Consider the following 21,935-nt stretch of genomic DNA (forward strand, 5'->3'; position numbering starts at 1 on the left):
CAAAACAAAGACAACAAGTTTAAAATATTTTGAAGAGCATGGAACAAAAAATGCTATGTACAAAAAAAAAAAGTCTCTTCCTATTGTATAAACTGGCATGCATCATTGTGTTCTTCTAGTAAATAAAATAAAATAATGCAAATACCAATATACCAATATACCAATGATCCTGATTAAAATACTTTGTCCATGAATTAATTTTGTAGTTCATATTCATTGTTTTTATCAGTGCATGTTGTTAATACTTAGTTTTGCCTTGAAAAAGTGCAAATATCTTCCATTCCTTCCTCTTTTTTCAGTCACTGTGTAAATAATAGGTAGAAACACTGAAAGTAAGTGGTTGAATACTGACGACAACATTTATTGAATGGACTGCAGAAAGAGGAGGGTGAAAGGAAGGATAAAGCTTGAGGAGATATGATGCGTGGCTTATTGTTGAGCGATAAAACAAAAGTAAGACCTTAATTCATACTTCAACCTAAAGTAAAAGCAACGAAAAAGGTTTTAGTGGGACTTCAAATACTTGCAGCAATGTCTTTCTTTATAGAAGTGGACACATATAGCTTCATAGCAAATGTTTCGTGTTATGAAACACCAAGGATTATAAAAGCTTATTTGTTCAGAAAAATTCAAGAAAGCATGCATTGTAGTGCTAATGTAAGAATTAATTCAAAGGGTTGGTGTATGTTTCTAAAATGCTTTTTTAATGTCTGATTTTAATATATATACATGTATATTTATATTTGTAAATGATGTTTAGTTTAATTTAGCGCAGGAAAAAAATAAAAATAAAAGAATTTTACTAGGGCTGGAAATATGTGTTTAGCCTAATGCTATAAAGAGAAGTATTTGTCCTGAGCAGAATTTCATATTAGTTGAATATGCTCCTGTGCCACTAACATGGGATTCTGGAGTTTTACCAGTTGCATGTGGAAAGTACAATACATAAACAGTAAATGAACCAGTTAAAGTTACTCAAAATGTTTTCATTTTTATTTCTTTATCAAAGTTTCTTTTTCTATTCACATCATGTGATTTTTTTTTGATCTGTTAATACAAGGAAGTTTATATTTTTATTCTAAAAGTATTTTTGTTTTGTTGGAGGTTTTCTTTTCTTTTTTCTTTTATAAAAAAAATAAGTAAAGGCTGTATAGTTTGACAAAAGTTTAAGTTACCCTAGTGTTGCATGGGAACAATGTTTCTTATGATCACAACAGCATGATTAAGTAGGCATTGTTTTTAGAGTATATTGACATTCAGTGTTGAATTCTGTGCACATGTTTATTTATTTTGTTGAGATATCTGCATGTTGTTAAAATGTGGTTCATTTTCTTTTCTCATTAGTTCATTTTTTTCTCTGTGAAGACACTGTAATTTTTTTTTTAATTTCATTTTCTTATTGTTAGATTTATTTTCCTCTGTAGAGACACGTAGAAAGGTATTTTTGGTATCATTCTTTGAATTTCTCAGAGGGTATTATGTAACTGATGACAGAAAAAAATTGTTCACATTTGTCGCTTATTTATTGCACATCTCAATACAATTATAATTTTTCTAATTTGCATGTTACAGAAATGAAGCAAGGACAAGAAAATATTAAATTAAAGAGAGAGAACATAAGCAAACAAGTGGTCATTGACTGAAATAATAATGTGCATGTTGTTTTCCCCCCTTCTCCCTCCTGCATGCAGGGATTTGGTTTCGTAACTTTCGAAAATAGTGCTGATGCGGACAGGGCGAGGGAGAAATTACACGGCACCGTGGTAGAGGGCCGTAAAATCGAGGTGCATGTTCAAAATATTTTCCTTTTCATCTTTTTTATAAATGTCTGCTTCACTCTCATTTGTTGTTTCAGATGCATCATTGGTGTCTTCTGTGTGCTCCCCTTTTCCCTTCCCGTTGTTTATATATATATTTATATATAAAGAGAGAGAATCTGGCCTTACTTGGGTTTTTTTATTATTATTTCTTTTGTAATTATTATTATAATTATCATTATTGCTGAAAGGTGGATGAAAATTGAACAAAATGAAAGCTTTAGCATTTTGAACTTACTATTTTGGATATTTTGTAAATCAATGGGTGCAGTAGATTCTAAAAAAAAACAAACAAACAAAAAAAAACAGCCAATAACAACAAATAAATTGAGAACAACAACAACAAAACAAAGCTGTGACAGACAAAACAAAAACAACAAAAGAAGGTTTTTTTTTTCATTTTTTTTTTTAGTTGGTTTGGTTTTGGGTTTTTATCTTTTCTTTGTTCTTTCTTGTTTGGTTTGGTTTCTTTTTTTTTTTTTTTTTTCTTTTTGCTGCAGGGTTGATGTGGGATCCACAGTGGCTTTCAAAAAATCAGATTGGGAAAGAAGCATCCAAAAGATGCATAAGAAAGAGAAACAAAGACAGACTAGAGACCGACCAATTTTAAGATTTCATTTTTAATGAATCCATCAGCCTACTTTGGCTGGGTGGCCTGACCCTGTCATATGTATTAAAAAAAAACAACCAACAACAACAGAAATGCTTTTTGGTACCACTGGATCCCCTTCAATACTGCCTCAATTGTATTTGTTAGAATAAAAAAAAAAATACCAATTGAAAATGCTGTCGTCTTTTGAGTAAGATGTTGCATATTTTGCCTTTTCATTTTCCCCCTTCGACGGTAGCGCTTAGGGCCCTCACCAAACTCTCAGTAACCATGGTAACTGTATACATACCCATGCTGGCGATGGTGCTGAATGGTAAGTGGAGAAGTCCATCTGCCGTTTCACGTATTTAGCGCTAATACCACGTGAATTTTTTTGACTTGTTGTATTAAGTTTTCTTGATGCTACATTTTTTTCTATATTGGTACGCCTGTAATTGAGTGTACGTTTTAAGCAAGCCTGGGAGGCACTGATTGGATTGAGGATATGACTTCGTGCACATCTTACTCAGATTGTTAACTCCATATTGTGTTAAATAATGCACCCTCTTTTTATCCTTTTGTTAGCTGTGATTTTAAAGCTTGAATGATTTTGTTAATTCTTGCAATGAAAAAGGCTCTTGTTCCAAGTGTTGAATGCTAGATGTTGCTTTTCCAATGGTACTTCTCTTCTAAAGGGTTATGTTGCACACTGCTAAAATTCGTTTGTCCTTTTTTTTTTTTTTTTTGGACATTTTCTTTGTTTCCTTGTACCTTGTCTCTTTCCCTTCTACTCCACTGCATGTTCTTTCATATAATCTTTCTTTCTGTTTTGAATATTTATTGTATCAGTGTTATCATGGAATACAAGCATGCTCTTAAGTCTTAAATTATGCAATACCTTTTAATTTGCTTTTAATGTCTTTTTATTAAAGTTTAAATGATATGACGTTGCTTTATTGAAATGATTTGTAAGTTAAAATGGTTATGAAAGTAAATGTAATTATAAATAGTATGATTTTGTTATGCACCTGTTGCCTTCTATAAATTAAATTGCTTTTTTTTTTTTTTACATGACTAATGGCAGTAATAATGCATGCATTTAATAATATAACAGACCCTTCCTGTAACCCTTTCTAATCCAGTTTTCTATGTGCTTAGGTAAATAATGCAACAGCACGTGTAATGACAAATAAAAAGACCGTCAACCCTTACACGAATGGTAAGTGCATGAGATCTCAGTGTTTTTTTGTTTGTTTATGCATGTGAAATCTCATTTTTCTGGTGGATGGGTAGTCATCTACTCATGAATTGTCACAGTCTGCATCCCCTGCAACTTCTTGGGCTCAGCCTTTGTCCAATGAGCCAGTAAGGAAACATGTTACGGCTAGGTTTAATTTCCATCCCCATAGACTTCTGCTAATTCACAGGTATGGACATAGCATGCATCATTTTGTCTGATGAGAATCTGAGTGTTTAACAACAGTGGCTTTTTTATAAGAAAATATACCTGGTAGGGAGGCATTATTCTCTTCTAGCTTTGTGCAGTGCTGATGTTGTGATGAATGAACTAATCAGAGGATTCAGTTTTGCTTGGGTGACGGAGGCCAGCAAGAAGAATGTCTCTGTCAGGCATGAGGTACTTTTTGTTACTGAGGCACTCATCTAGGCAAAGATCCCTTCTGTACCTCCCTTCCACACTTTGTTAGGAGTAAAGGGCAGCTTGTAATCTTTTCCACGGAAAAAATCTAAATTGCAAGTTACTTTAAAAGGTTATTCTAATACTGACCTAACAGGTTGGTATAATTTAGTATATTAATGATAAAAATATAATCTATAGATATTTGAGGGAGTTGGAGACAACACATTTTAAAAATGTTTTCTCTGGCAGTGTTTTATCATGTGCTCCAGAAGTTATTTGCATTTGCTAGTTCAAAAAATGCTAACAAGTTCCTAACTCAATGTCAAACAATAATATATCAATTGAATTGAATTGCAATTACATTTTCCAGATTTACTAGAATGTGTAGCAGTAATTATTTACTTTCCAATTTAATTTAGCTTTTCCCATCCATTAGAAAACAGATGAAATCTGCACATACATATATAAAGATTTCCACAGTTAGCTTAGACTCTTTTCCATTTTGAAATATTTTCTATATTTGAGCACTCATTAGTGAGGTTTTACTAAAAACTATGGCAAACAGTGGCTTTATTTTTTAGTTAGTTGTAATTTTTTCTTATCATGGTGAAAATAAAGTGATGGCTTTCACTTGACGTGATAATTGAGCAAGTTATAATGATCTGGAGAAGAAGGCTCTTGAAATTCCTCATGCTTTCTCAGAAACTGTTTTCTTCCTCATCTTGTTTGTAAATTTATTTGTAAATTTTGTTTGTAAATTGTCAAATGATCCAGATGGGAAAATCTCCTTCATTATTAATGCCTTTTAAAACATCTCAGTGAATCTAACAAAAGAGACATGAAGCTTGACTGGATCACATAACAAGATTTTGCTGCAATAGGGAGCTAAATTAACTAAATGGTATGTACTAAGAACTTATTCTGCTATATTGTGATGATAAAAATATAAAAGTAGTTTTGTTATAAATGATGATGTATTCATATTTGTATTCATATTACATCAAGGCTAAAACACAGCTAATTATCAAATATCACATTACATATCAACACGTCCAATGCTGAAAGTAGAGATATGAGATTTTAGGAGTATGGTTTTGGGGAAGATTCTTGGGTCATGCATTGTATTTATTTATATCCAAAATTGAAACAATTAAAATTTGTTGTTAAGTGTTTCCCACTTGAAGTATTTTATGTCTGTCATTTTCCAACCTGTTCTATCTGGACTGGATCTCAGTAAAAGTATGAATCATCCTCCTGAGTGTAAAAAAATTAGCATTTGTTTGTGAATCCATATATCCAAGGTTTTGCGTGCAGGATGTTCTTTTCCCTTTTGACAGGGATCTACCAAGACAAACTCTGGTTGTAGTTCATAAACGTTGATTTATTTGTTTACTTATTCTAACTTTTTTTAATGTCTGGGGTCCCCTTAAGTAAAAACACAAATGGAATCATGTTCTTATAGCACAGTCACTGCAATCAACACAGAATGAAGTGTAACGTGTTTCACTTAGCTTAATTGGTGTTTCTATGACTAGTTACCCTGTCTTTTGAGATTCTAGTTCTTTATCTTTTTGTCAGGAATTAACCAGTGCTACAGCTGATTATTAAATATTATTCTTGTCTAAAGTAAAGGTTCTGTCTTTTCAATAAAACATAAAGATTATTATTACTATTATTATTTTAATTCTTCTATGAGCCTGTTAGCATTTGAACGATACTTCTGAGACAGGCAGCTAGAAAATTTTTGTTTATACATATCTACCTCTTTTGAACCACTTCTTCATTAACATGTGGCTTGATTTTTCAAAGTGTATGTGGGGACTGACATGTTATTGGCAAGTATGGAACACATATCCAGGCAGACAAATGCTGTGTTAGATAAAAACATATGAGGCCCTAATGCTTATTGTAATTTAAAAATAAGGTACACAATAAGATACACTCTGTTCTGTCTTTCTTTCCTGGATACTGCTGATTGCTTGATAACAGGGCTCACATTGTAAATATGATTGCAAAACTCAGTAGATTTTTTGTTCTTTTTGATATAAGCAGGTTAATTCAGATAAGTGGCTTGCTCTTATGTACTAGTTGTTTTTGAAATAAATAAGCTTGCCAGTGACTTTGGACAACTCCTGAAATGAGCAGTTGATAAACTGAGTTTATTCTCAGACAAAATGATTTTGATGGCTGTCTTCATGTGCTCTGAAGATAGAACTGCTTTTTCATTGTGAATTAATTCAGTGTCAAGAGTTCTACTTGCTGGCAAAAATACTTCTGAGACATTTTTAATGTTCCAGCCTATCCTGTAGAATTGAGAATTATGTACAAGTACATTGAGAGAACCTCAGCATGAATGAGGAGCGTGAAACAGAGATCAGTAAAGGAATATTTCAAAGGTTATACTTGCAGAATCTTGAATTTGAGCCTTCAGTTGATCTAAACTTAGATTCAAAATTGGAGCTAGTGACTATTACCACAGTTATATTCCCTCCTTATTTTGTTTGCAAACACAAAGAAAGCATTCGGTATCATAGGACTTCTTTCCCACAAATGCATTCCTCAGGCAACACATGCTTGTCTCCCCTGTGAAACGAAAATAATTCTTTCTACGTTGCTGTGTCCCACTTTCTATCAAAGCTTTTTCTGCTGTACAACACGTAATTATTTCCTCTCCTTTAGCAGGTTTAATGTGTATTTTTTTTTAGATGACTATATAAGGTGGGTTTTTTGGGGGCACGAAGATGTATTATTTGTTTTTGTGGTTGTTTTTTTTTGAACTTTTATAGTTTCAACTTGAGGGGGAAATTGTGACAGTAAGAGAAATGCACAAAATAACAATCACTGCAGAGAATTAGCTTCCTCCAGCTGCAGTTGCTCTCTTGATTGATTAACCCACACAGTTATGGGCCAGCACATTTGTAGCTGACAAGATAAAGTTAAGTTTAATTGCTGTTATTTTCACAATGAATGTATTTCCTGTACAAGCTTCAAAAAGTTAGATGATACAGCCATCAGTGTGAGAGAGGTAAGGAACTGAAATATGAACATGACTTTCAGCTGTGAAGAGTAAACCGTTTCTTCCAGGATCTTATTCTTTCTCTCAGGAAAATTGTGGCACTGCGAGTATATCTAAAAAGCTGAGAGGTATCTGTCAGCTTGTTTGACAGCAAAAGTCTGCACGTGTAATTCGGTGCAATCATTCATTTCAGGCAGCATCAGTGAGCGATCTTTGAGGACACAATGAATTTGAAATACTAAATATTCACTAATCTATTTTGAAAATATATATATTGAAAGCCTCACTGTTTGGATGATTTTCTATCAGACAAAATTTGGCTAAGAGTATTTGTTTTACCATGACATTCCTATATACAATCCTGTAGTACTTGAAATTGAGGGGTGAAGTAAAAATCCTGTGATACTTTCAGAAGGAATGCCATTTTCCAGCTTCTGCAGTTGTCTTTTACGTGCATATAGCAAACACAGTTACTCCTGTGGAGCAAACTGCATATGGTGCTGTGCCTTACTCTGAGATTATTAATGAGCTGTGTTTCAAGAACACCTACATGTATCATGTTTCATGTTTTTCAAGAACAGTTACTTACTCATAATCAGGTAGCATGTATCTGTGGTGGTTTTCTTCAGCTGGACAGCCAAGCTCCACCACATACACTCTCACTCCCCAACTTCAAAGAAAAAGTGGGAGAAAATGGTATGAAAAGATCTCAAGGCTTGAGATATTGACAGATCACTCAACAATTATCATTGGAGGCCAAACTGACTCGGCATAGGGAGATTATTTTTTTTGTTTACCTATTACTAAAAAGCTAAAATCGTGAGTAATTAATAAACAAAACAAAACAAAAAATAAAAATACATTCCTCCATCCACCCTCTTCTACTTCCTCCCCCTGAGCAGCACAGGGGAACAGAGAATGGGGGCTGCGGTCAGACACTTTGTCTCCACTGCTCCTTCTTGGTCACTCTCTTCCCCTGCTCCATGCAGGGTCCTTCCCACGGGATGCCATCCTTCCCGAACAGATTCTGCGGGGGCTGCCCACAGGCAGCAGCTCTTCAACAACTGCTCCCGCATGAGTCAGTACCATGAAGTCCATCCATCAGGAGCAAACTGCTCCAACATGGGTCCCCTACAGGTGGCAGCTCCTCCCAGACCCCCTGCTCCTGCATGGGCTGCAGCTCCAGCCCAGGGCCTGCACCTGCAGGGGCTCTCCATGGGCCACAGCCTCCTCTAGGCCACATCCACCTGCTCCACCAGGGCTCCTCCACGGGCTGCAGCATGGAGATCTGCTCCATGTGGGACCCATGGGTGCAGGGGGACAGCCTGCTCCACCAGGGGCCTGTCTACAGGCCACCCGGGAACTGCTGCTGCATGCCTGGAGCACTGCCTGCCCTACTGCTGCACTGCCCGGGTGTCTGGAAGGCTGGTTCTCTTGCCTTTCCTCACCCCTCTCTCCCACCTGCTGTAGCACAGCATTTGTTTGCTTGCTTGCTTGTTTTTCCCCTTTCTTGGGTCTGCTCTCCCAGAGGCCCAATCACTGTTGCTCATGGCCTGGTTGTGGCAAGCAACGTATCCTTTTGGAGCCGGCCCTCACCTAACAGTGGGGAAGCTGCTGGACTCTTCTCACAGAGGCCACTCCTACAGCCGCTGCTACTAAAACCTTTCCATGTAAACCCAGTACAGTATCAGATAGAGATGACAGTATTTTTAAGGCTAGGAGTAGCTTTCTTTTGTGTTACTATCGAGATTTTGTGTTAGATTTTTTTCAGTCTTTATTGGCCAAGGCAGAAACAAGCCTCAATACTGTTTGCATTTAAATTCTCCCAATCTTGGCCATTCTTGATTTTGAAAAGCTTTGCTTCAATGCCTTGATTGTATTTTGTTTTGAATCTATTTGAAGTACTATAATTCTATTTGAAGTACTATAGTTCTTGAATTTAGCTTGCATTTTTATTTATTCCCATTTACAAACAATGCTTCCCACTACTCTGGTAAAATGTGCTTTTGAAAACCCCTAATTTTTCATTCTTAGCAGTTTATATAGTTGTTTAAACACTAAGAAAAAGCTTGTACTTATCTGAAGTACTTTTGTACTTCAGACAGTCTGAAGCACAAATGTGATGTGGAAAAAAAAGTGGCCCTGGAATTTGACTGGGATTACAGGGGGTGCACAAATATCTTTCCTGTCACAAATACCTTTCCTGTTCAGTGTCTACACTTTTTTTTTTTTTCTTCAGAGTTCAGAGTTGAATAAAAATGCTCAGATGATTTTATTGTTGTGTAATTTACACTGACACATGCTTATCAGAAGTAAATGTCCAGTAAATGAACTGTTTTGGCCTCACTGGCTTGTAAGCAGAGACTTAAAGCAATGAAAGAGAATAGATCTACTCTAGAGTACTACATGATACCTGAACTAATTCTGATTTAATTCCAGAAATGTGGGTAGTAAGTTCTTTTTAACTGCATTGCAGCCAGGCTGATTCACCTAATAATTTGCTCCAGTGCTACTTGCAGTACAGTCATGACCAGAGAATTTGTTTCCTTGCTTACTTCCATACTTCAGAATCAGAATGTTCTGATAATAAAGATCAGTAAAGACACCTGTAAAATTTCCATGAAGATGACCTTTTGTAGAGCCATTCTATGTGTATATCTCCGTACAAAAATTGAAGAAAAAACATCATGTTATTATTATCATTAATTGTAATATTAACTCGTTTATGTTTTTATGTTTGCTGCAGGCTGGAAATTAAATCCAGTTGTTGGTGCAGTTTATAGTCCAGAATTCTATGCAGGTAAGGATTAAACTATAGTTGTCTATGCTGCGTTTTATTTTAATGTGTTTTTGGTGTTGTTGTTGTTTGTTTTTTGTGATTTTTTTTTTCAACATGTAGAAGTACAAATCATATATTTGGTGTGAAGTTTGGTTTCTTTGTTTAATTCACGTTTAATTCACGTTAATTCATGTTCTGCCAGTCATTTACAGATTTATGATGAAGGTTTTAACAGTTACCTGGGAATCCCAAAGTTTATGTAGAAGATAAATGAATATATTTTATTGGAAAATAGATAGTAAAATATGGAGTATACTGCAATATCACGGTATTACATTCGATTTTATATTTTATTTTATTCTATTTTTAGTTGCTTTGCTCCTAGAATTATTTAAACATATTGACCAATAAAAAAAATCTATCTGTAAGTTTATATTTTATATATACATGTACATATATACACACAAATGTATAGAGTAACTGCATTCATAATTTTTCTTGAACATTTTTCTTTAAATTTTATATTTAGTTACTCAGACTTTAAAAATTTTGTATTTGTAACCTGCATTATCTCTAGATCATTGAGATGGTTCTGATTGTGGGTACAATTTGGAGTTGATGAAACTTTTTCCTTTTTCCATTGCTAGCAACAGTTTCTAAGTATGCTATAGCAGCATCACTGAAAGCGTTTGCACTCCAAAACTGAGCTGATTTTAGAAGAACTTGAACCCGGTCTATAAACATAATCACTAGCAAGTCCAAAAAAGCCATATACAATAGAGTTAATAATTTAAATCTAAGGAAGAAATAATAACTGTAACTCCAAATGTTTCTAATAGGTAACAAAGTTGTCCACCTTTCTTATTATATGCTTCCATGAGTTTATATAAACTTTCATGAGTTTCCTGGGAATCTCTGGGAAATTATCAGTTTTATTTGGATCTTTTTTTTTTTCAGTTGTTTCTATGTGTGTGTGTGTATACTGGATAAAAATATTTATGTTTTAAAAAACAAAAATATCCACCGTCGGATATTTAGGTAATGAAAAATAAATAATTAATTGTTAAATATGTTCTTTACAACAAGTTGAAACAAGGGAAGTTTTAAACATGTTAGGGAAACATTTTTCAGTAGTGGTAGTTAAACATGGAAAGAGGTTGCCTACAGATGCTAGGGAATCTCCATTCTTGGAGATATTCAAGTCTTCACTGGACAAGGCTGAAAATGTTTGGTTAGTTGAAGAGAGAAAAATTGTTTTATAGGACTACTGTTACAAACTGATAATTAATTTAATGAAGCTGCCTGTAATACCTCCAGTGTCATTTACTAAAGAGATAAAAATGATCCAAATTGTGTATTTAAAGTGGCATCAGGATAGTAAAAATACTGGTATTCAAGGAATTGTGATATTTAGTGTAGGCAGAATTTATTACCTTTCTTGATGTATGTCTACACTGAAAACAGGAATTTAACATTGATCTCGTTTGAGTAGGTAGTGAACCAAACCTGAACCTGCATAAATTAGAAAGTCAGAGTTATTAGTCATTTTATATAAATGACTTTTTGTTAATGACAAATGTAATAATATTCCCACAGTACAGTAATCAATTTTCTAATACGCATGCAGAATTAACAATCTGACTTATAATTGTCTCATGAAGTAGGGCATGAAGAGTTCACATAGTTTGTAAATTAAAATCAATATTTTCAATCTCTCCTGAAGGTAATTTTCTTAATTTACTGGATTTTTCCTAACATTTATTTTTAATTTTAATTATAAAATGGCAGGTTATTGATTTTTTTTTTTTGTATAACCTCCTAAAGTCCCAAATGCATTTTTATTGCCAACACAAGGGAGGTGTTTGCCCTTCTTAATGAGAATCTTTAATTACCATTAGAAAAGTATTAATTCAATTTTATGAATTATGGTATGTACTCCACCACACCTATGCAGAAAATTCTATCGAGATACTTAATATATTTCAGATTTTTTTTTCTGTTTACATATTCAGGCATTTTTTTATATGCACCTCAAATGTATATTTTCAGAATTGACTAAAAATTTATTTCGTATCACAGGCATTTAAACCTTCTTTTAAGCAATTGCTTTTTTTTAAAAAAAAAAAAAAAGCTCTGTCGCTGTGCAAATCTCTTAAAGTCGTTATAAAATGAGATAGTAAAAGACCAATGCACTTCTTGTATGCCATAATAGAATGCTGTGGCATATCTCTACTTCTGTGTCCACCCACCTTACCTGGAGAAAAAGCAATTGCTCTTTTGAAGATTATAAAATTAGAAATGTGATTTTAAGACAAAGTTCTAGTTATTTGTTTTAATTATTGTCTCTAGCACTGCCATTTTGAAGTGACGCCAACTATTTCATAGTCAGTGCAAGAAATTCCTTTAGCTCTAATAAATGATGAAAAATTTGGCCGTTTCTGAAGTAAAGATGATACATTTGCAGAGAAACCATTGATTTAAAGTACTTTTAATCTTCAGGAATAAGTAAACAAAACAAAACAAAAACAACGACAAAACAAACAAACACCAGAAGGTTATACAAAGCTGTCAGGATGGCACTGATGAATGGCAAATTCAACCGTTTCTCAATTGCCGGTGAAGACACACGCCGCAAGACTTACCCGTATTGTACATCATATCTGCCAACTCATTTCTGTGATTAAATATTCCATCAGTGCGAGCTATAAGGCAGTAAAGCTTAACAAGATTCATAAGATGCACCACTTGAATACACATAACTCACTTCCTTGGATAGAGAGCACCCCACATGCAATAGAAAATTAGAATTGAGTTAAATTACTCCATAAGACAAGATCAATAGAGAAAGGAAGAGATCCCCTAATGCAATGCAAATCTAAGATATAGTTATGTCCTGACAACATGAAGCAGGCAATTAAAGTCAAATAGGGAGGAACGCAATGTAAATCAACTCTAAAACCTTGAAGATAATGGTAAACAGTAGGACCAATGACATGATTGTTATAGCTCTGCTTTTTTTCTGAGTGTACACTTCTGCAAAAAAAAAAAAAAAAACCTTTATTGAGGCATGACAGATAAAAATGGAGACTATAAGATAAATGGAAGATACACAACAAGCACAATGTAAGTAAACTATTACTTGGGTAATGGGAAAAAAAAAAAAAGTTTGTTTATAAAAATACTATTGAGTTTTCTTCCTGAGTAGCCCTTCTAAGACTTTTTCTATCTTCAAAATGGCCATGTTATAGTAAAGCAGAACACTCCAAGAATACGGACATTCACATCGTGCATTAATGGGGATTGACAGTGGCATGTTCTTAAAGTGCCATTTGAAAGCTGATGTTAAAACTCAGTGGCCTTAATACTCCTTAATAGCTGCTGACTGCAAGTGTGCAAGTGGGTAGATCACTGGCACACCTCCAGCCCTTCCCCAGGTCCGCTGGAGTATCCTAAAATGGCATTTCATAGAAAACAAAAGGACAGTGATTTTTCTCATTTCAACATTTTGCAGAATTCCACTTTGCAATATAAACATGATAGATTTTTTTTTTTAATTTGCTGTACCTCCAAATATTCTTCTATATTTTCCTTAAATAGTAAAAGGATACTACATAAGGTGTTTTTCATCCTTATGAGAAATAGATGTTTAATGAAGTTATCATTTCATTTCAGCGTATCTTTTTTTAACTGTTTTATCAAGTTTTCAGGCAGGTTCTAATGAGTATATTTGTAAGAAGTAGTGTGTTATTCATCTCACAAGGTCTTCATATAAACTGGGGCATTTTTTTATTTTATTTTATTTTTTTTTGTGTATCCATCCAATTTTAAATCCATCCCATAGTGAAACATAATTTTGCTATGTTAAGCGTAAGTCCACTCTCACACAGATGTTTGTTCATCTGTGATTGACAGAAGACAGATATGCAGATTGGTTTCATTAATATGAGTATTATGGTACTTTTGGAGTATGTTGTTACATTCTTTATTTCTGGTGTGGCATGATAACATGAATTTTACCTGTTTATTTGTTCTCGAATTGTGTATATTTTATGCTTAATAGCTAGACGTTATTTCAGCCTTGGGCAGTATGAAAATGAAGTGGCTATTGCTGCTTATGTTTTTTGTTGTTGTTGTTTTGTTTGTTTGTTGTTGTTTCATATGATGAATTATTGAGCAATTATTAAGCACTCTCCTTAGTAGAATGTAGAATATCATTACATTTATATTACTACAACAGATCCTTTAGTGCAGGTAACTTGAGACATAGTAAGGCCATTAGAAAAGTCTTTTTTCTTGCATGAGGCAGAAATATATTTTAGGGATCAGAGCTAGTGAATAGGCTTCTTTTTGACAGTTCCAGTATGTGAAGTTGGGGCAAAATATGTTACGGGAATGACCTGGTAATCTAGTGAATGTTCTTTTGGAGTACAGTGTCCACAGTGTCCACAGGAAAAATAAATAAATAAATAAATATATATATATATATATATATATATATATATATATAAACTACAGTCATAACTAACAAACAATCTGCTATTTCAAAACTTTTGTTTGGCAGTGGAGAAAGAAATGACTTAAGATTAATGGGAAAAGAACCACTATAGGTCATAGTGCACAGCTTACAGAGATCCCATCCTCCTTTTACTTAAGCAGCTAATTACATACAGTTTTTTTGTGAATAGTCAAGAAGTGCTAGATGTTCTTCAACAGCTAGTCATCCTACATAGATAAATATAAGATACTATAATGATACTTTATCTGTTGACAGCTTCACAGAATGGCTGAGGTTAGAAGGGTCATGTGGTCGAACCCTCCTGTTCAAGGCAAGTCACTTAAAGCAGGCTGCTCAGTACCATGTCCAGACAGCTTTTCAGTATCCCCAGGACTCACAAACCTCTCATCCTAGTCATCCTCATAGTAAAAAGAGTGTTTCCTGGCATTCAGATGCAACCCCGGTGTTTCAGCCTGTGCTCGTTGCCACTCGTATTGTCATTGGGTACCACTGAAATGAGCCTTGCTCTGTCTTCTTTACAGTCTCCTTTCAGATATTTGTGCATGTTGATAAGATTCACCTGAGCCTTCTCTTCTCCAGGCTGAACAGTCACAGCTCTCTCTGCCTTTCCTCATCGGAGAGATGCCCTTAATCTCAGCAGTTCATGCCATTGTTTCAGTATTCATCTTGTGTTAGTTCAGCTCTTTCTTAATAGTTACTTTTCTTCCATTAGCTCAATTTGAGTAGTTGTATTCACTTTGTAAATAGTCTGAACCCAGTGAGGGCTAGGGTAGACATCCAGTTTCATTAATAGTTAGTATATATTGTTCCCAGGTGGCTAGAAAAAAAATCTCCATCAGTTAAAATGTAAGAAAGGAGAAGAGCTTGCGCTTTTGACTATTTATGTATAATACACAGAATCACAGAATTTCTAGGTTAGAAGAGACCTCAAGATCATCGAGTCCAACCTCTGACCTAACACTAACAGTCACAGAATCACAGAATTTCTAGGATGGAAGAGACCTCAAGATCATCAAGTCCAACCTCTGACCTAACACTAACAGTCCCCACTAAACCATATCCCTAAGCTCTACATCTAAACGTCTTTTAAAGACTTCCAGGGATGGTGACTCCACCACCTCCCTGGGCAGCCTGTTCCAGTGTCTAACAACCCTTTCGGTAAAGAAGTTCTTCCTAAGATCCAACCTAAAACTCCCCTGGTGCAACTTTAGCCCATTCCCCCTCGTCCTATCACCAGGCATGTGGGAGAACAGACCAAACCCCACCTCGCTACAGCCTCCTTTGAGGTACCTGTAGAGAGCAATAAGGTCACCTCCGAGCCTCCTTTTCTCCAGGCTGAACAAGCCCAGCTCCTTCATCCGCTCCTCATAGGACTTGTTCTCCAGGCCCCTCACCAGCTTCGTCGCCCTTCTCTGGACTCGCTCAAGCACCTCGATGTCCTTCTTGTAGCGAGGGGCCCAAAACTGAACACAGTAATCGAGGTGTGGCCTCACCAGAGCCGAGTACAGGGGAACAATCACTTCCCTAGCCCTGCTGGCCACACTGTTTCTTATGCAAGCCAGGATGCTGTTTGCCTTCTTGGCCACCTGAGCACACTGCTGGCTCATATTCAGCTGACTATTCACCATCACTCCCAGGTCCTTCTCTGCCTGGCAGCTTTCCAACCACTCATCTCCCAGCCTGTAGCTCTGCTTGGGGTTGTTGTGCCCCAGATGCAGGACCCGGCACTTGGCCTTGTTGAACTTCATGCAGTTGACCTCAGCCCGTCGGTACAGCCTATCCAGATCCTCCTGCAGAGCCTTCCTACCTTCAAGCAGATCGACACACGCACCTAGCTTGGTGTCATCTGCGAGCTTACTGAGGGTGCACTCAATGCCCTCATCCAGATCATCGATGAAGATATTAAAGAGGACCGGCCCCAGCACCGAGCCCTGGGGAACGCCACTAGTGACTGGCCTCCAACTGGACTTGGCTCCATTTACCACGACTCTTTGGGCCTGGCTATCCATCCAGTTTCTAACCCAACGAAGCGTACGCCAGTCCAAGCCAAGAGCAGCCAGTTTCTTGAGGAGAATGCTGTGGGAGACGGTATCAAATGCCTTGCTGAAGTCAAGGTAGACTACATCCACAGCCTTTCTCTCATCCACCCAGCGCATCACTTTGTCATAGAGGGAGATCAGGTTCGTCAAGCAGGACCTGCCTTCCATAAACCCATGCTGACTGGGCCTGATCACCTGCTTGACCTGCAAGTGCCGCATGATGACTCTCAAGATAATGTTCTCCATGTGCTTCCCCGGCACTGAGGTCAAACTGACAGGCCTATAGTTTCCCAGGTCAGTCCTCCGGCCCTTCTTGTAGATGAGCGTCACGTTTGCTAGCCGCCAGTCAAGTGGGATCTCCCCCAATAGCCAGGACTGTTGATAGGCCAGAACTGAATACAGTCAAAGCAAAGAGAGTTTTGAATGCCTGGGACTTCTTAGCATGCTGTCAACTTGGAAGCTAGCAGTATCCTTCAAGAAGCAGATTTTGTAACAAATTTCCTTTTACACGTTTGTTTTAACTTTTGAAATATGATGCTATTTTTAATTAAGAAATAAAGAAATACCATAGTAGAATATATATAAACATGCACTTAAATAAGAACCCAGGGGAAGAGGGGATTTTTGTATATTTGCTAATGCTTATTCTCTTTGTCAGTGTCTTAACGCATCCATTTCTGGAGTGTAAAAGCACCTGGGATTCATTTAATCTTTCTAGTGTTTCTCTTTGAATTTAAATGACTGTTATATAACGCCCTAGAAATACTTTTTATTGAAAGTATTTGGAATTTGTGAAGCTGAATCATATGATTGCCCGGCAATTCTAGACCCTAGGGTAAAAGTTCACTGTACCATATCTGTAAAGCAGGTGAAACTTGGCTGTTTATCAATATATATATTAATTCACTTTATAATTAATTATATATGCTTAGATTTGAACTTAGCCAATGAGTAAATGGCAGATTTTGGCAGATTTTTTCAAATAAACATATTGTCAAAATTATTAGCTAAACAGTTTAAGTAATTTTCTAAATACAGTAAAATGACATAATTATTATTTAATATCCCATCCATTAATTATATAGAGATGTTCCTGTTCAAAGCATAACACAAATCTGTAACTGTTGTTTTAAAAAACATAATGTTAAAGTACAATCATATAAATGATATAATCGTAGTTAGTTTAACACCAGTGGTGACACTTAATGCATTTCTGAAATTTCTATGGAGCTGTTAGAAGCCGTTATATATACTGGTTTATGAAAAATTAATAAAGTCACTAGAAAATGGAATTCAGCAGCATCTGTACTAGCTTTTTACGCATAAAAAAAATCTTTGAGAATTAATTATGCCTTATGCTGCAGTATAATGAGATTTTCATTAAAATGTCTACCATTACAGAAACTAAACAAGGATTATGCAAAGAATAATGCCAATGACTGTTATTTTTTGAAAGATTAACTAAATTAATTCGTTAAAAATTTAAATCTGAAACAACATAATTGACATAGATTTAACATTGAATTGAAGTCTAAATTTTAAAAAGAAAATCACTGATACTGTCAGTATTACCCTTTAAAAAATGTTCCTTCAATGTGGATGCATATTTAAAAATCCAGTATACAGGAGGTCGGCTTTGATATTGTTCTTATGTGATCTCTAATGGAAATTGCATACACTTGATTATTTCATGGTAAATTGTGAGTTGTAGATAGAGCTTTATAACAGCAGATAATGTTTAAGGAGTTTCAGCTTCTTCAGTATAAAGGTTGTGTAAGTTTGACCACAGTGTGGTATAGAGGTATCATTTGATACTGTATGACGATGAACTTGTGCACGAATAGGATCTGAAAAACATGAACTGCATGTTTGCTGAAAGTTGGAATTCTTTCAAAATGGGAAAGGAGGTGTTTGGGGAGAGGGGTGGGTTTGGATTTCTTCGATTGTTGGTAAAGTCCTGTTGAGATGCAGTCTTGAGTTTTCTGCAAATCAGTCTGACTTACTACTGAGATACTCTGTTTCAGCTGGTCTTATTTGGTTATGTGATTACACAGCAAAACCACACTGACCCTATCTTTCTACTTGGAGTCAATGGAATTGGAGTTGGTTGGTCTAAATTACTGCTGCATCACCACTATAGTGAAGTATTAGCAGCTGTATTTGATTCTCCAGTGACAATCCAGATCCCTGATGCTGAAGATTTTTCTAGAAATCATATCAGTAGTTACAGTATGTAGATGTAGAATACTTGAAGAAGACAAAGCAGTGCCGGAAGTCAATAGAGCTGGCATGGGTGCAAAACACAAAGCTGAGTCAGGGAGGAAGAGTAAAGAATTGTCACATTGGTTATTCTGGGATGGAGAAAACCTGCAGAAATTAATACATAGAAGAATAGTAAAGAATTCCAGAAATGAATGAATGGTGTACATGGCATAACATCACTTCCTCCTGTATGTCTTGAATGTTTTTATTTTATTTTGTTTTGTTTTGTTTTTAATCAAGTAAGATACTGTTCTTCTGTAAGATTCACAGAAACTGCTTTGGGCTTAAGTCCCTGAGCTGCAGATAGTTGGTAACTAGGAGGACCCTGCCCCCCTAGTGATTTTTTTTCCTAATGTTTTGAGAAGAAAATAATGCTTGGACTTTTTTTAAGTAAGTGTCATTCTTGTCATTCTGGTGGTTAGCAAAAATGCATTCTGTGGCTTTCTGATTAGACCAAAAATATTAAAGAAATATGCTGGCATCCTAAAACTATCTAATTATAAACATTATACTGATACTTTCTTTTTTAAAACGTTTTCCTGGCCTCCTCCTGTTAATATTGTTGTTTGGAGCATTAGCATGATTTTGAGGTAAATATGAGAATTATGCCTGCTTGACACATTTTGGGTTCAAGTTTGCAAAGCAGGTGTGGTACAGGTGAAATAGATTCAGATTGCAAGAAACTGCATTGGAAGCTCCGTGTGCTTGCTGTCATGTGTCCCGTGAAGGGGATATAAACATTTGAACCAGACTGGCTTTTGGACTGCTTTGAACCATGTATGATGGGGTTATCTGCTTCAGGGGACAAAGCTAAAACTATCCCTAAGTAAATCCTCCAGACTGTGTGATGTAGGTTTAGGGATTGGATATAAACCAGTTGTTTATTATGGCTGCTGCTACTGTCTCACTAGTTACTTGAAAATGCAGAGTTAGCCTTTGTGTGCTTTGTCTGAACCTGAAGTCTAAGCTTCAGTATACTTGGTGGTTGTCTTATGAAATAAAACTTGAGACTGTGATTCAAATACCAGATAGGGCTATGTGGGAGAAGCACTGCCTTAAATATCTCTCAGAGGAAAATTTAAGACAACCTACAAGGTAATCACTAAAACACTTTGTTCAGGACTGAGTGCAATATTTGTAATGTTAGATAAGGTTGCAAATTAATGAGAATCAGAGGAATAAATGAATCTGATTAGACGAGTAACAAAGAAGGATCCAAGAATTAGGGTTGGTAGTCAGACAGACAAACTATTCTCAAGTGTAAAGTAATAAAGCAATATATGAAATGTAAAGATAATATAGTTAAGTAGAGTGGAAAACTCAGATGTGTTTTAAACCTTGATTGCATTTGCAAATTAATGCTAAAGCAGTTTAAGATTTGTTGGATTGTATTCCAAACATACAGCTAATGTCTTCTGTTTCCTCTTCTACATTTTCTTCTCATTTTGGGGCACTGGATTATAGAATCCCCAATACATTAACATTGGAATTGAATTTCATAATACTTACTGAGAAGAAGTTTAAAAATACTGAGATCTCATTTGTTTATTTATCTTTGGAGGTAGCTTAGACAAAGCTGTGTTTTAGAATGGGACACAATATCTGCTCTGTCAAATTTTCTTTGTGAAAATTGTTTGGGGAATATCTCCCACCATAGAACTGATTCTAGTGAAAGTGAATGTTTTGGAAAGTTTGGAAACATTGCATTGCTTTTTGTAATGTTTCTTTTATGCTCATGAAGTTGTGGAATCTGAATTGGCTAGAGAAGAACTAAATAACAAAAACCAAGATTATACATGATGATTCAGTTTTTGCTTTTATACTCTCAGATAGAGCTGGTCATTCAGAGTAGATTTTTATTTCTAAGTTAAAACCAGCACCCATTGGAACTAAGAAATTAGTAGTATGCATCTCTGCATCTAATTGCATTAAATTTGCATTTCTGTTTTATTGATTTACTGAAATAGGTAATTTACACAGAAAATAGCATCTTGACACAAGATGAAAGGGTATGGAAACTGTAGTGTTTGTATTTGAGCAGAACTCCAGTTTCATTTATTTGTGATTCTATTTATACTGCAGCCCTTATTCATCAGGCAGATGTACGAATGTGGCCCATTTTAGTTATCAGCTGAATATAAGTGCGTTTTATATTCCCAATCATTCTGTTTCAAAATTGATATACCAGCTCAGTTTATATTTATACTGTAGAATATCTTGGGGGATTTTTTGTTTGTTTTTGTTTGTTTGTTTTTTTGTTTTTCTCGAAGTTGCAAGTGAGCCAAGATCAAGTTAAATGAACCAAGAGTAACTATCATACATATATGTTAGTCTGCTAGGAGGAACTAGAAAGATTAGGAACACCGATTCGATTTTCAAAGGTCATGAACAACTTCAGTGGGACACATTTCTCTGTATATGATCATAGTGAATACCAGTTAATGTCAGTTACATATATATGTGTATATGAATGTGTATTCAGGTACATATAAATGCAGTAAACATTGCAGGAAAGTTACACTTATGGGCAGTACTGACAGCGCTACCACTATTTTTTACATGATTACACAGCTTATTTCCAGTTTTAGATTTTTTTTGGTGACAGTATATAAGTATTTACAGGTGGATGCCAATTATAAAAATTATCTAACAAGCATAGGGAAACTCTCCACCCTTCCTAGGTATTTTGGTATAAGCAGCAGCTGACTTTGTGTGACATGGTATTTTCTTTTTGGTTACAATACAAGGAATGTGTATGGTTGATTAACTTTTTTATTATTTTTTTTAATTTTTATTTTTTTTACTATATTTGGGGAGAGCAGTTTATTGCAATTGCTTTATATTGTGAGCAGAAAAATTACAAAAATTGTTTGCACAAAATACAGCTCATCTGTGGTAAGACTGTCATGAAATTAAAATAGAAACAAGTCAGTATTTGTTTTTAAGTTGGCATTACTTTGCCACAGACCAAGAGAACCATGGCAGAGCCTAAAGTTACCACTAAAAACAGTTATTGTCACATACTTCATTTGGAAAGTTTGGAAACACTGCATTACCTTTTTGTAATGTCTTTTTCATGTTCACAAAATTTGGGAATCTGCATGAATAATGTATTCCTCTCAAGGCAATCCTGGTGAATTTTAGTGCCTTGGTAATTCATGTATCTTTCAGCTTTTCACTGATGAAGTAGGTCAAGCTTTAAAGCAACTCATGATGTTGTCAGGGCTGGAAAAGGATCTTGACATGGGAGCAGAGCTGAAAAGAATTTGCACAGGAAT

General features: G+C 35.5%; 1 protein-coding gene across 40 annotated transcripts in view; it reads left to right on the forward strand.

The window, feature by feature from the left end:
- RBFOX1 (RNA binding fox-1 homolog 1) overlaps nt 1-21,935 on the forward strand; it is an 895,957-nt gene that overhangs the window by 790,547 nt on the left and 83,475 nt on the right. For all 40 annotated transcript variants that reach the window (XM_038186799.2, XM_072023682.1, XM_072023681.1 and 37 more), the window contains 3 exons: nt 1,692-1,784; nt 3,565-3,625; nt 9,808-9,861. In XM_038186799.2, the coding sequence (XP_038042727.1) occupies nt 1,692-1,784; nt 3,565-3,625; nt 9,808-9,861 (208 nt within the window). The remainder of the gene's footprint in view (nt 1-1,691; nt 1,785-3,564; nt 3,626-9,807; nt 9,862-21,935) is intronic.

The sequence above is a fragment of the Anas platyrhynchos genome, chromosome 15 (genome assembly GCF_047663525.1).
Source record: "Anas platyrhynchos isolate ZD024472 breed Pekin duck chromosome 15, IASCAAS_PekinDuck_T2T, whole genome shotgun sequence".
NCBI classification, from domain to species: domain Eukaryota; kingdom Metazoa; phylum Chordata; class Aves; order Anseriformes; family Anatidae; genus Anas; species Anas platyrhynchos.